The 15,864-nt window shown below is 42.7% G+C and overlaps 1 protein-coding gene across 4 annotated transcripts in view; it reads left to right on the top strand.

The window, feature by feature from the left end:
* The first annotated feature begins 13,465 nt into the window (after positions 1–13,465).
* kif2a (kinesin family member 2a) overlaps positions 13,466–15,864 on the top strand; it is a 147,918-nt gene continuing 145,519 nt past the window's right edge. For 3 of the 4 annotated variants that reach the window (XM_072571007.1, XM_072570998.1, XM_072570989.1), the window contains exon 1: positions 13,468–13,682. In XM_072571007.1, coding sequence (XP_072427108.1) covers positions 13,622–13,682 — 61 coding nt within the window. In that variant the 5' untranslated portion in view covers positions 13,468–13,621. Of the gene's footprint in view, positions 13,683–15,864 lie in introns of all 4 variants that reach the window. The other variant, XM_072571016.1, reaches the window with a different exon arrangement.

Genomic DNA, 15,864 nt, shown 5'->3' with positions numbered 1-15,864 from the left:
TGAGGGCAACACATTTGATGTAGCCTCCTTGGACTTCAGCAAAGGTTTTGATAAGGTCCCACATGAGAGACTGATAGGTAGAGCCCATGGGATCCATGGAAATTTGGCCAATTAGATCCAGATATAGATGAGTAGCAGGAATCACCAGATGATAATTGAAGGGTGTATTTGTGACTGGGAACCTGTGTACTGTGAGATTCCTCAAGAATCAGTGTTGGGACCTTTGCAGTTTGTGGTTTATTTAAATAATTTAATATAGAATGTAATAGTGTTGATCAGTAAATTTACAAATGTTACGAAAATTGGTGTTACTGTAAATAAAGAGGATAACCTCATATCTAACCTTAGGAGGTCATAAAAGAGTTGGTCAGTGACAAATGGAATTCAATCTGGTTAAGTATGAAGTGATGGATATGGCCAGGAGTAATAAGGCAAGGTAATACATGATGAAGAATATGATCCTGGGAAACACCGAGGATCAGAATATCTTGATGTGTTTGTCCACTGGTTCCTTAAGGCAGTGGGACAGGTAGATAAAGTGGTTAAGAAGGCATTTGGGATAATTGCCTTTATTAACCAAAGCATAGAGTTTAAGGACAGGTAAGTGTTGCTGTAACTGTACAAAACGTTGGTTAGACCACAGCTATAGTATTGTGTGCAGTTCTGGCATCTTCACTATAGAAGGGATGTGCATTGCCGAGGGTGCAGAAGAGATTTACCTGGAATTTCCTTAGGCTGGATAGCTTCAGTTATGAAGTGAGATTGGATAGACTGGCATTGTTTTCCTTGGAATACAGGAGACTGAGAGTGGAATGATTGAGATGCATAAAATTATGAGGGGCATAGACAGGGCTGATGGAAAGAATTTTCTTTTCTCTGGGTGTGGAGATCAATGACCAAGCAGCATAGATTTAATGTAAGGGGCAGAAGATTTAGAGGGGATGTGAGGAAACATTTTACCTCTCAGAGTGTAATGGTAATCTGGAACTCATAGCCTGTAATGGTGGTAGCGGTAGAAAGCCTCATAGCATTTAAGAAGAATTTAGAACTATACTTGTAATACCAAGGTACACAGGCTTTTGGGCCAAGTGCTGGAAAATGGGATTAGACTACATAGGTATTTAGTTTTGATTGCACAGACTTGATGGGCTGACAGGCCTTTTTCTGTGCTATAGACCTCTATGACTATGACTCTCCAAACATTGGATTTTGAGTCTGACTAGATCCTGATCACACTAATCCCACTGCCAGTGTCATTCATTCCACACCACTTCTAACCACTGGCCATGATATCTGTCTTTTGTGTCTCACGGGTACTGGCTAGATGTCCTTGGTCCTGGTGGGGAAAGAAACAGTCCCTTAGGATGAAAATACCAAGGCCCAAGAGAAAGCATTAGCAGAGGTATTCCCTGCACCCTCCACCAGCCCAGATACTGACACCCTGGTAGAAATATTTGAAAGAATAAGCTGCTGAGCACCTCACTGCAAAAGTCCATAGCTGGTTGAGGAAGAAACACCCCACTGGTACTCAGAACTACTGGGGACCCGACACCTGCTCAGCTCCAGGCAGGAGAGAGCCCAGTGGTGTTAGCATTCAGGCACTTTGTCTAAATGAACAGGCAGAACTGAAACAGCAGCCAGGTACATGGGATACAATGGACCTGACTGTCCCAGATTCTGCCGTCAACACTCGGACTGGCCTCCACTTCCCTCCAGCTTCTGCCTCCACCCATTCTGCGGCCAAGAGTCGGACTACACTTCCCAGGGTCACCCCTGGGTCCTACTACTGACCTGCAGCTAGCCATCATACTAGTTCTCCCTCCTCACCTATCCACCCCCATAATGCACTCCAACACGCCACCTCTCCCTCTTCATCTCATCCCCCCTGCATGCCTTCCCACTCTCCCATCCCAATCTCCTTTCTCTCCCACACCCACTCCCCCACCCCACATCCAACCCCCAACCACCACATATCATCACCCTTTCCCCCTCCCCTCCATCAGCCACCTCAGGAAACGCCCAAAACCTCACCCCCGACCTTTGCCACATATTGACTATCCCCTCTGACATCAAACTCTCTGAGGCCAAAAGGTTTATACTCAGGAAAGGTCTCATGTTCGTGCCCTCCCGCCTCCACCTCAACGAATTCTGGAACGGTCATAATACCTCAGCCTCTGTGCCTTCTTCTTTGACAAAAACTCCCAACCTACCCTGACAACCCCTTCTCCTGCCTCCAACATTTCTCCTCCACATGTTCACTCTCTGCTGACCTTGTACCTGCCCTAGACATCTTCATTGCTGTGGAAGCTGTTTTTGCTGGACTGCTTGTTTGCAGAGATTTTGATCTGTCATGGCGTTGCTCTCGCCTGGCTTGGCCCCTTGCCCTGGGTGGCCCTATCCTGCTAGAACATTCTGTAACAACCACATAACCTCTGCCTTTCCCACATAACTCATGAACTGTTTATCTGCAGAAAGCGCAACTCAGCCAAATGTTATCAATGGGCAAGTGTAGAATCTGGAGTGCGCATTGACTGAAGGTCAGAGAACAATAGCTTGTTATGTACAGTCTTGGACTCTGGCTGGTGTATTCTGAAGTAGAGCATCTCATGACTATCTTGTGGTTTTATGTCTGATTGAGAAACTGTCAGCTCAGCATTTGTTGTACTCAATAAATCTGCGGTGATCAGGAAGCGCTTTGGAGATGCACCAGACTGTACTAAGGAATGGTGTGTTCCCCATGATATCATCCAATAAAATTTGTCAATGCTCAAAGTCTGAGTCTGGAGAATTTCTTCAACAATTGCAGAATGCCGACATGACTTGGCCACCTTAATTTCTCCATCCCTTACCTACTCCAACCTCATCGGCTCCAAATGTGCAGCACTCCACTCTCTTCGCACCAACTCCCGGGTCACCATCAAACCTGCTGACAAACATGGAGCAGTGGCAGTCTGGAGAATGGACCTCCATATCGCAGAGACTGAACGCCAACTCTCCGACATGTCCTGCCTCCCCCTGCCTATGATCCCACCGCGACACATCATGCCAAAATCACTCGCATTGTCCGTGCCCTCATTGCGTCTGGTGATCTCTCGTCCACTGCCTCCAAACTCATAGTCTCCCAGCCCTGCACTGCCCGGCTCTACCTGCTCCCCAAGATCCACAAGCCCAACTACCCTGGCTGACCCACTGTTTCGGAATACTTCTGCCCCTCTGACCTCATCTTGTCCTACCTTGACTCCATCCTCTCCGCCTTGGTTCAGGCACTTCCCCCCTACATCCGCAACACCAACCACGCCCTCCATCTCTTCAGTAACTTCCAGTTCCCCGGCGCACAGCGCTTTATCTTCACTATGGACGTGCAGTCCTTATACATGTTCATATTACATAAGGATGGCCTCCAGGCCCTCTGCTTCTTCCTCTGGAACAGACCCATTCAGTCCCCCTCCATCAACACCCTCCTCTGCCTTGCTGAACTGGTCCTCAACCTCAATAAATGTTCCTTCAACTCCTCCCATTTCCTCCAAATCCAGGGAGTGGCCATGGGGTTTAGGATGAACCCAGCTATGCCTGCCTCTTTGTTTGCTATGTCAAACAGTCCCTCTTCAGTACCTACACAGTCATTGTGGCCCAACTCTTCTGCTGTTATATCGATGATAGCATCGGTGCAGCACCCTGATGATCATCTACTTCGCCCACAACTTCCACTCAACACTCAAATTCACTTGGTCCATTTCAGACACCTCCCTCCCCTTTCTTGAGTTCTCCATTTCCATCTCCGGCAACAGTTTCCACATGGGTATTTACTACAAACCCACAGACTCCCAAAACTACCTGGACTACACGTTCTCCCACTCAGTATCCTGCAAGAACTCCATCCAGTTCTCCCAATTCCTCCACCTCCACCGCATCTGCTCAGATGAGGAGACATTCCAATCCCAAGCAGCCAGATGTCCACCTATTTCGAACAATGTGCTTTTCCTTCCTCTGTCATTGACAGCCTTCCACCGCACCAACTCCATTCCTCTCCCACTGGTCTAAATACCCCCCACCAAATGCAATAAAGACAGAGATCCCCTTGTCCTCACCTACGCATCCAATGCATCATCCTTAAATACTGCCGCCAACACCAACTAGACCCCACCACCGAGAACGGCTTCCCCTCCCACCCCTCTCTGGCTTCCACAAGGACCGTTCCCTTTGACAGTCCTTGGTTTGCTCTACTCTCCCCACCAACCCCCTTGAGATGCCAGGTACCTTCTCCTGCAACCAGAAAAGATGCAAAACCTGTCCCCCTCATCTCCACCCAGGGTTGCAAACAGTCCTTCCAGGTGAGATAGAGATTCGCTTGCCTCCCTTCCAACCTAGTTTACTGCATCAGGTGCTCCTGATGTGGTCTTCTCTACATCGCTGACTCACAGCGCCAGGGACCCAAGTTTGATTCCAGCCTCGGGGTTTGCACATTCTCCCCGTGCCTGCGTGGGTTTCCTCTGGGTGCTCCAGTTTCCTCCCACAGTCCAAAGATGTGCGGGCCAGGTGAATTGGTCATGCTAAATTACTCATAGTGTTAGGTGCATTAGTTCGGTGTCAACATAGGGTTGGAGAATGAGTCTGGGTGGGTTACTCTTTGGAGGGTCGGTATGGGCGGTGGGCCAAATGGCCTGCTTCCACACTGTAGGTAATCTAATCTAATCAAAAACGTAAACTTAGAAAATGGTTTACCAAGCATCTCACACAGGCCCACAGGGACCAACTGGACCTCCCAGTCACTGGCCATTTTAATTTCCCTTCCCATTCCCTTTCCGACATGACCATCCCTGGCCTCTTCCATTGCCACAATGAACCAAACTGCAAATTGGAGGAATAATACCTCATCTTCCACCTACAGCCCAGAGGACTCAACACTGAGTTCTCCAATTTCAAATAATCTCCCTTCCCATCCCCCGACTCCCTTTCACCAAACATTTCATCAAAGAGATGCCTACATTTTCGGTAACTTTAACCACAACAGCCCTTCTGATACTTTTCTTCTACAGACACTATTAACTCTTACACTCATCATATCTTTGGTTCTCCATTTTTATTGGGGAAGTTTTTCTACCTTTACCTGCAAAGACAGATAGAAAATACTTGTTTAAGGTCCTTATCATTTTCCTTATTCCCCATTATAATTTATTCTTTCTCAGCCCATCAAGGACTAACGCTTAGTTTTCTTACAGTCTTGCTTTTTATATACATGTAATATATAAACATAGAAAATGGGTGCAGCAGTAAGACTTCAAGTCTGTTCCACTATTCAATATCATCTTCCCACCTTCTGCTCATATTCTTTGATCCCTTTGGTCCTAACAGCTTTTGTTTTGACCGCTTTCTGTGGTAGAGAATTCCACAGGCTTACCATTCTCCAGATCAAAAAATTTCTCATTTAAGTCCTAAATTACCTACCCCATATACTTAAACTGTGATCCCTGCTTTTGGATTTCCCAGTCTTTGGAAATATCTTTCCTGTGATTATCCATCTACTCCTGTAAGAATTTTATAGGTTTTTATGAGATCACTACTCATTCTTCTGAAGTCCAGTCAATATGGTCCTAACTCATCCAGTTCATGGATTATTCATTCATGTCAGAATCATAAATAATCAAAATCTCTTTAAATCATACAGTTTCTTCTAGCCAAATTCCTATGTCCTTCCTTTACTGTTAGATGTAAAAGAGGTAACATAAATGTTAGTTGGGATTTATCAACACAATTTGTCACAAATTTGGTGCTTAATCCTTCCTATTAAAGGCTGAAAATATGGCTAAAGTAATGGTGAATTTCAGGTTCAGCCAGTTATTGCATTATTTAAATCTTGGGTAGGTACATTAGAATGCACATTTTTATATTTAAAAAAACTGGATGTCAGCACATCACACCAGACAAGGGAGATCAATATTACAGAAAACAAATTATTTTAACAATTAAACTCTCTCCCCTTTCTCCCAGTCTCCTAGAGCCCAAAACAAAAATAAGTGAAAAAAAGTCACCAGAAGATAAAAGACATGGATGATGAAGGTATTAGTCATAGAGTCATACAGAATGGAAACAGACTTTTCGGTCCAACTAGTTCGTGCTGACCATAATTCCAAACTAAACTGGTCCCACCTGCCTGCTCCTGGTCCGTATCCCTCCAAACCTTTCCTATTCATGTACTTATCCAAATGTCTTTTAAACATTGTAATTAAATCTGCACCCAACACTTCCACTGGAGGTTCATTCCACATACAAATCACCCTCTCTGTAAAAAAAAATTGCCCCCATGTCTTTTTAAAATCTCTCTCCTTAAAAATGTGCTCCCTAGTTTTGAAATTCTCCATCCTAGAGAAAAGACAACTACCATTACCTCTATCTATACCCCTCATTATTTTATAAACGCCTGTATGATAACCTCTCAAACTCTTACACTCCAGTGAGAAAAGTCCTGGCCTACCCAGCCTTTCTTTATAACTCAAAGCATCCATTCTGTCACTATGTCCTCTCTCCGCTTCCCCCACTCCAGTGGGACTGTCTGTTCTTTTCAGTCTATAGACAAAAAAAAACTGCAGATGCTGGAATCCAAAGTAGACAGGCAGGAGGCTGGAAGAACACAGCAAGCTAGGAGGCTGGCAGTTAGACACATCGTTGTTCTACCATTCTCACATTCCATTCACTTAATCTGAACTATCAACATCTTTTCTCCCCCAGCATTCTACACTCCAATTTCCCCCAACTGTATATAAACGCTGCTCCCTCCACACTTCACGACAGCGCTGATGAAGAGTCATCGAGACTCGAAAGTTAGCCTGCCCTCTCTCCATGGATGCAGCCTGACCCACTGTGATCTCCAGCATTTATTGTTTTCAATACAGATTCAAGCATCTGCAGTAATTTTTTAGATTACTTACAGTGTGGAAACAGGCCCCTCGGCCCAACAAGTCCACACCGCCCCGCCGAAGCGCAACCCACCCATACCCCTACATTTACCCCTTACCTAACACTACGGGCAATTTAACATGGCGAATTCACCTGACCAGCACATCTTTGGACTGTGGGAGGAAACCGGAGCACCCGGAGGAAACCCACGCAGACACTGGGAGAACGTGCAAACTCCAAACAGTCAGTCACCTGAGGCGGGAATTGAACCCGGGTCTCTGGTGCTGTGAGGCAGCAGTGCTAACCACTGTGCCACCGTGCCGCCCTATTGACCCAGCAACATCCTTCTAAACCTCTTCTGAGCCCTCTCTAGCTTAATAAAATTCTTCCTATAACTAAGCGACCAGAACTGGACCTAGTACTCAACAGCAGCCTCAGCAATGTCCCATACAACTTCAACTTGATTACCCAACTCATATTTGAAGGACTAAGCAATGAAGGCAAATGTGCCAAATATCTTTTTAACCATCCTGCCTGTATGTGTATTTTTTAATCCTTATAAGCAGCTTTATTTTTTAATCATTACCAGACGGCTTTGGACACTTCAAATCAATCAATCTTTTCCATTTGCCAGCATTTGGCCCATATCCCTTAAAACCCTTCCTACTCATATACCCACCCAGATGCTTTTTAAACGTTGTAATTGTACCAGCCTCCACCACTTCCTCTGGTAGCTCATTTCCATACATGCACCACCCTCTGTGTGAAAAAGTTGCCCCTTAGGTCCCTTTTAAATCTTTCCCCTCTCACTTTAAACCTATGCCCTCTAGTTTTGAAATCCCTCACCCCAGGGAAAATACCTTTTTATTTACCCTATCCATGACCCTCATGTTTATATAAATCTCTATATGGTCACGTCTCAGCCTCCCCACTCCATGAAAAATAGCCACAACCTATTCAGTCTCTCCCTATAACTCAAACCCAACTCAAAGTGGTCTAATCAATGTCCTGTGTAGTGGCAACATTGAGAAAGCTGGTACTCTTACACATCTGCTATAGGGAATGCAGGAAAGCGCTTGACCACGGGTTGGGGAGGGGGGGAATGGGCAGTTACCGTTTTTCAGAAGAATTAAGGACATCTGTTCTTAGTGTCAATGGATCAGTGTAAATAAGGTGATAACATTTGTTCACTTGTGGAATGTGTGGCAGTACTTCCTTCTCATGCTTGGGGCTGGAAGTTGTGCATATTTCACTGTTGGAGGCTGGGATGTTGGATAACTGAGTTTCTGGTTTATATTAAAGACTCTTAACAAAACTCATACTTAATAGGAAAAGAACTTGTAATTTAATATGCTAAGTGGAATATGCATCTAGTAGAACAATCTTAAAACATTTTCATGTATACTACACTGAGCACATTTGAATTTATGAAGCTCAGCTCCCTAATCGTGACTGTTCTGGAATATGAATGTCTCATTACCCTTATAAGCTAGGAAAACACAAAGGCTGAAATTGACATTGTAAGAAAGTTGGAAGATGTTCATATGTATGAGAGAAAATATTCTTCTGTAAATTACATTCGCTTACCTAAGAGTTCAAGGGACACTGAGAGGGATAGGGAGAGACAGGACAGAAGCTGGTGGAAAGGTTAACTCGTTGTGGTCTGATTTGAGTGTACACTTGCTTGTCACGGATTGAATGTTTTGTGTTGTGCCCTGGAGCTTGAGATCTAGGAATGTTATGAGTTGAATTTGCATTTTGGGTATCTAAGATGATTTTAAAAGAAAAGACCATTTTGTAGGATAATGATAGTGGGCATGTAGGCTCAGTGAGGTTACCGCATGACCTTTTCCACAAAGTTTAGACTAGTCTCTTGTTATGATGTACTGTTAAAATGGAAGGTTATCTAGCCAAAGCAATTGGCCATTTGGCCTGGCTTGATCAGAGTTCTCACTTTGAAGTGCACGTAGCTTAATTAGTCAAGTGTACTCAGACCTGTCAACGAGTTTCTCTTACTCTGCAAACTTTTGTCATTTTATTGCTGCTTATCTTATTCTGATCTGTTTTTGTAATTTTAACACCAATTTCTGTATAAAGACAGCTTGTTTGCAGCAATAAGGCGCATAGCCTGAGGGAGCTCTATAGGTAAGAGCTGGCACCGTTACTCTGCTAATGGTTTTAGAACCTTAGCTCAGGCCTTGCTTGTAGGTATCTATGTTATAGTGTAACATTGATGCCATTGGTAAATAAAGATAAATTTGTTTTAATTTAAAGTAAACTGTCTGTAAGAGTTTCATATTCCAGACTACCACAGAATACGATCTCTGGGACGAACCAGGATACTTGCAGGTCGAGTCCATCAGAGATTCCCTGAGCCATCTCAAATAGGTACTTTAACAATATGATCTCCCGAGTCCTATAATCAATGCAATGACCAAAAAGGAACACATACCAAATGCCTTCTTCACTATCCTACCGGCCTGCAACTCCACTTTCAAAGAACTATGTACCTGCACTCCTAGGTCTTTTTGTTCAGCAACAACCCTCCCCAGGACCTTACCATTAAGTATATTAGTCCAGCCCTGATTTGCCTTACCAAAGTGTAGCAGCTCACATTTATCTATATTAAACTCCATCTGCCACTTCTTGGCCCATCTAATTAAGATCCCATTGTACTCTGAGATAACCTTCTTTGCTGTCCACTACACCTCCAATTTTGGTGTCATCTACAAACTTACTAACCATGCCTCCTATGTTCACATTCCAAATCATGAGTATTCTCGGATAATTTGATGTATTGTTTTAGGAAATTGTCTTGAATATCTTTGAACTTGACCTCCAGACTGCCTTTGTCGATTTTAGTTATCCAATTTAGAAGAGATTAAAGTCCACCTTAATTCTCACATTACCTTTGTTAAAGCTCTCATTAATTGTTGATTCATGCTTTGTCCAATGCAATAGCTGCTGTAAGGGGGCTGCAAAATTTTACCACTCTGCATTCTGCAGTGTTACCCTTTACCTCCACACATACTGATTGTACTTGATGTTTTGAGCCAAACTCCTTTCACACCATTGTTTTATCTGAGCTATCCTTCCTTCTTTTCTACTCTGTATTTGCGAGTCCTTTTTTTTTATCTTATCTAAGGCTTATCAAAATACTTTACACTAGCTTCCTCCCACTCTATTTGGTTAGAGCCAAGATACAATAGAAGTATCAATATGTTAGTGGGTATATTCTGTAGGCCATTGTCTAGTGGGAAAGATATACAAGAATAAATGTGGAATGAAATTAGAGATGTAAGAATAAATAACTACAGAATGGTTATAACAGGATACTTTAATTAAATCATAATACAGATAGAGATTGTAATAGTATAAAGGGCAAATGAGTATTAGAGTTTCTAAAACATAATTAGCAGAATTTTCAGTCCACTATTTTCAGATCAGTATTTTTCAGTTCCAACAAGGAAAGAGCTGCTGCTAGGTCTGGTTCTGGAAAATGAGGTAGGTCAAGTGGATCAAGTATTAGTAGGGGAACATTTAGGGGGGGGAAATTATTGTTTATCATAATGTTTAGGTTGAAAATGTTTAGATGGAAAAAAGAAAAATTTGGCATTAAAATAAGTTTGGAAGAGGGCCAGCGTGATGAGAAAAGATCTGGCTGAGGTAAATTCCAATCAAGGATTGCCGAGCCAATTTTCCTTCAAAGAAAAGAGAATTTGGGTTTGTGGAGTTACATTCCCACAAGGGGAAAAGTAGAAAAAAGTCAGAGTGTCCAAAAGAAAACAGTAACAGAACGCAAAATAAAGCAGAAAAGGTATAAATATGAGAAATATCAAATGAATAATACAGATTTATAAATAAAGTTCAGAAGGGAAGTAAAGCAAAGAGAAAGAACATAAGAAAGTAATGGCAGCTAAGTAAAAGGGATATAAATTTCTGCTATGGAAATATAAAAAGTAAAAGGAAGATTGGGCTAAATGGACAATAAGAGGGACTTATACATAAAGCACGGGACATTGTTAGGGTGAGGTACTAAATAAATGCCTTGCATCTGTCTATATTAAGAAAGAAGATGCTGCCAAAGTCATAGTGAAAGAACAGGTAATTGAAATAGTGGATGGAATAAAATTTGATAAAGAAGATATAATGAATAAACTAAATCATAGAGTCATACAGCATGGAAACAGACCCTTCAGACCAACTAGTCCAAGCCGACCATGTTCCCAAACTGAACGAGTCCCACTTGCCTGCATTTGGCCCATATCCCTCCAAACGTTTCCTATTCATGTACTTATCCAAATGTCTTTTAAACTTAATGATACCTGCATCTACCACTTCCTCTGACAGTCCATTGCACACAAGAACCACTTTCTGTAAAAATGTTGCCCCTCATTTCCTTTTTAAAACTTTCTCCTCTCACCTTAAAAATGTCCCCCTAGTTTGAACTCCCCCACCCTAAGAAAAAGACACTTGCTATTTAACTTATCTATGTCTCTTGTGATTTTATGTACATCTAAAATGTCACCCCTCAACCTCCTATGCTTCATTGAAAAATGTCCCTATCCAGCTTACTCTGTTTTGTAACTCAAACCCTATCCTTTCTATATTAGGGTGATCAGAACTGCACACAGTATTCCAGAAGAGGCCTCACCAACATCCAATACAACCTCAACATGAAAGGTTACCTTTCTCTTTTTCTGTGATGATGGATGATAACCATTGATCAGGTAGCGACATATTAAACTATTAATTACATGTTTTCATTTTTTTTAAAGAGGATATGCAGTCAAATAAAAAGGTTGTAAATTCTGAACAATGTAACTTGTGACTGTAAGGCTCTGGAATATTGAAAAGGCCTGTGTGGAGTATTCCCAGACTAGATAGAGATCACGGAAGATCACAGTTGATGGGTGTCAAATAAATCTTAAACAAAATAACTTCAAAGGGACGGATGCACTGCAAACTGAACTGTATTAGTCTGTGATTTTTCCCAGAATGTGAACATGAAGGAAGAAAAGACAGCAGTTTGGGGAAAAGGCATACATTTGATTAAAAGCTGGTAAAAACCTTGGCTGTATATGCTAGTGTGTGCTGTGAGCATTGCAGCCATGACCTCCTGTCCCTGACATTAATTGCCTTCTGAGAAGAAAAATGTCCAGGTAACTTTCCTCCATCCTGAAGTTTTTCAATATCCGCAATTCCAACTCAACAGCTCTGAACAAAGTATGCAAAGCTGCAAGTAATTACGATTACCAGAGTCATGGTGTCTGGAACAAATTTCACAAATTCCCATATATTGTGACAATAGCACATCATCATCATTGCCTTTGTGTCTAACCTTATTTAATGGTTTAATCAGTCCTGGTTGTGGTTAAAGTTGATAAGTTACCAGGGGCTGGATGAGATGCATCCAGAGAAGTACAGACAGAACTTGCAGAAACATTGACAATAATCTTCTAATTGTCCTTAGGTGTAGGAATGGGCCTGTGGCCTGGAGAATTACAACTCTTATAAATTTGCTTTATAAAGGTTGCAAGGCTAATCCCAGCCCAAATGTGAGTTTTTGATTAAGTATCAGTGAAGGTTGATGAGCGCAATGCTGTTGATGAGCATTTGGACTTCCAAAAAACATTTGAAGAAGTGCCACATAATAGATTTGATAGTAAAGTTTAGACAACAGAATAAAAGCAATTGTGGTATAATGAATATGGAAACAGAGAATACTGGTCATTGGTTGTTTTTTCAGACTGGAAGAAGACATATAATGATGTTGTCTCCGTGTCAGTTTTAAGTACACTACTTTGCTTGGTCAAGATTTATAACTGAGACTTCATATGCAGGGAACAATATCAAAATTTTAAAATTACACAAAACTTGGAAATTTTGTGAATTGTGAGGATGATGGTGATAAGCTTCAAGAGGACTTAGGTAGCATGTTTGGAAAAGTGGCAGATAAAACTTAATGCTGAAGTGATTGTAGTAGGAAGAATGTGAACAGTCAATATTAATAATAAAAGATACAATTCTAAACAGGATGTTGGAGCAGAGGAATCTTGGGGTATACGTGCACAAATAACTGAAGGTGTTGAGGGAAATTGGAAAAAAGGGGTTGACCATACAGAATTCTGGCTTTATAAAGAGGGGCATAGAGGACAAAAACAAGCAAATGATGGTAAGCCTATATAAAAAAAAGGTTAGGCCTCAACTTAAGATCTGGTAGAAGTTTTCAAAATCATGAAGCGTTTGGACCGAGTAAATAAACTAATTGCTCTACCAGCACGCGAAGTTTTTTTGTGATTCATGTACTTCCAACAAACACCACCTTCCTTTGTGTTGGTTCTGTTTCCAGCTACTGGAGCATCCCTCTTGATCCTTATTATGCCCCTACGGGCACTACAACGTATACACTTTTCAAAACGAGCGTTATCTTAGAAAAGACAACTGTAGCCTTTTTTTAAAAAAATGTATGCACATTTTTGTCGGCGTAGCATTAAAATCACAAAATTAAGGAGAAGGATCGACTTTGCCTTTATATTGATGAGGAGCTGGCAGAGGGGAGGTGACTGGGGCATGCGCAGTAGTGCTGGCGCTACTCTTGCTGCCCGGTAATTGTAGAGAGGGAATAACGAGGAAGTGTCAGCAAACTTGTAGGGGAAAATCATCAACGGTTAAATACATTTCTAATCAACCGAGATATCGTGCGACGAATGTTAGCGGACGAAGTATGGCTGTCAATTTTGGAAAAGTCCAAATCGGGATTTACGTCGAAATCAAACGGAGCGACGGTTAGTGGAAGCGGGGAACAGATTTTTTTTTTGAGCGCCTCTTCTCACGATCATTGTTTAAGAGACGGCTCAACAACCATTAGCAACGGCCGCCTCTGCGCTAGAGCTCCCTGTCTGCGTGATCCTTCCTCGATTTGAGGGCTGGGAGAGAGGGTAACAGGCGAGGCGGTGGCGGGGGAGGAGTAGGGAGTTGGGTTGACAGATTTTTCCCGAAGGTGTACTTGCTCGGTTGTCTCGGAGACGGCGCCGGCAGTACTGCCCAGGCCGGCGGTTGTTGCTGCCACCATCACACCCTAGCGGAGAGCGCGCTCTCGTCGGGAAGGAGCCGTTGGGCGCGTGCGCGCTGGCGGGAGTGGGTGAGAGCCGGGCGGCGGCGAAGCGCGCTCCTTGTGAGGGTTTATTTCGGTGTTTGTGTGTGGGAGAATATCAGACGTTTTCTGTTTATTTCAAACAAAATAAAAGAAATGATTGAAGATGGTGATTGTGACTAGAGAGTTCATTCAAGAGAGTTGGTGGGGATGTGTTCAGACACGCCCCTCCCGTCCTCGCCGTGCGCGTTGCTGCGGCGCTGCTGCAGACTGCGCGTGCGCGTTTTGCATCCCTATTATTTGGGCTGAACGAAGGGCCTGGTACTGATTGTCAGCTGGGTGTGAGGCTCTTGGAAAGGAATATGTGCCTTTTTACAGGCGCTTTGGATCGGATTCTGTGGCCTGTTTGATAACAATTAATATCTGGAATTTTTCTCTTTCACCTGGGCAACCTGATTTCTCAATCGTAAAAGAGGGGTTCATTTTTCTTCTGTTGTGATTTCTAAGCATTCCTAAGGAGCCAGTGAAATTTAATTGTCACGTTTCCTGCATAAGAGTAGCTAAAATCACTTTGCACGCAGTAATAATACACGTACAGAATTATCGTGGTGGTACTTGTTCCATTGTTATTGACAGTGGGAAAACCTAACTCATTGTGCGACAGTAAGGTAAAACAAAGAACTGTGGATGCTGGAGACCTGAATTAAGAACAGAAATTGGTGGTAAAACTCTGGTTTGACAGCATCTTTGGAGAGAAAGCAGAGAACCCCAGACAGTTCTGTTGAAGAGTCACCAGACTCAATGTTGACTCTGATTTCTCCCCACAAATGCTGCCAGACCACCTGAGTTTTGCCAGCAATTTCTTCTTTTGTTTAATTGTGCAATAGCATCCATTACATCCACCTGTGAAAAATGGATGGTACTCAGTTTAACCCCTTAGTCAAAGAAAGGCACCTAGGAGTGTGAGATGATTTATGCATGGTTATTGTTTCTTCAGTTGCTGCAGAGGGAGACAATGGGCTGAGAAGAAGCTCAATGTAGAATCTGAAAATATTAGAGAAACTGAGTTCTGGTAGTATCTGTAGAGAGGTAAACCATTGATATTTTGAACTAGGTCTCTTCTTTGCTGTCTTTAGGTCTCTTCTTTGATGTTTTTAAATATCCCCCCCCCCACACACAAGCCCCACTTCCAAATTGATGAACTGAGTATTTTTCCAAGCAGTTTACCTTTTAGAGGTCAGGGCCATTAGTGCCTGTCAGCATATGTCTGTCCGCCTTCATTGTTTTCAGGTGTCACTATAGAGGATGTATGGACATCCAGGAAGATGTAATCCAGAGCCTACTCCAGTACAGTGAAAGTCTTTGGGCCTATGACCATCTTCTATCTCATTGGCTCCTTAGGAATGCTTAGAAATCACAACAGAAGAAAAATGAACCCCTCTTTTACAGCTAAGGTGGAACCTGTTCAGCTTTTTCTCCTGTTTAGGATATGTTGCTCAGGTCTCAACACTAGAGGCATGTCCTCTGGATGGATGCTTAGTGGACTCAATTATCAGTATTCTTGGGCTGAAATTATTCTGCACTTTTACTTTGCTTGGGTGTAACAGCTTCGGCTTTTGTGACTCTTATGTTAATTTCAGCATCAAGTTGCTGGCGAATGTGAAGCTGTCAGCAACATCCAAAGTCACTTTGGCATTGCTGGTAAATATTGGTATCTCATCATCCCAGACCGTGGCATTTGTTTTCCTGATATCGATGGACAAATTATACTTTACAAGTTGGAGAGTTTAACTATTTGCCACTGAAGGTGTTTCTCAGTATGGAGTGTTTGTCTGAGATTCAAGATGAGGATGAATAGCTTTCTGTCAGTTCTG

Source organism: Chiloscyllium punctatum, chromosome 1 (assembly GCF_047496795.1).
Source record: "Chiloscyllium punctatum isolate Juve2018m chromosome 1, sChiPun1.3, whole genome shotgun sequence".
In the NCBI taxonomy this organism is placed as follows: Eukaryota; Metazoa; Chordata; class Chondrichthyes; order Orectolobiformes; family Hemiscylliidae; genus Chiloscyllium; species Chiloscyllium punctatum.
This window is presented reverse-complemented; position numbering and strand designations above follow the sequence as displayed.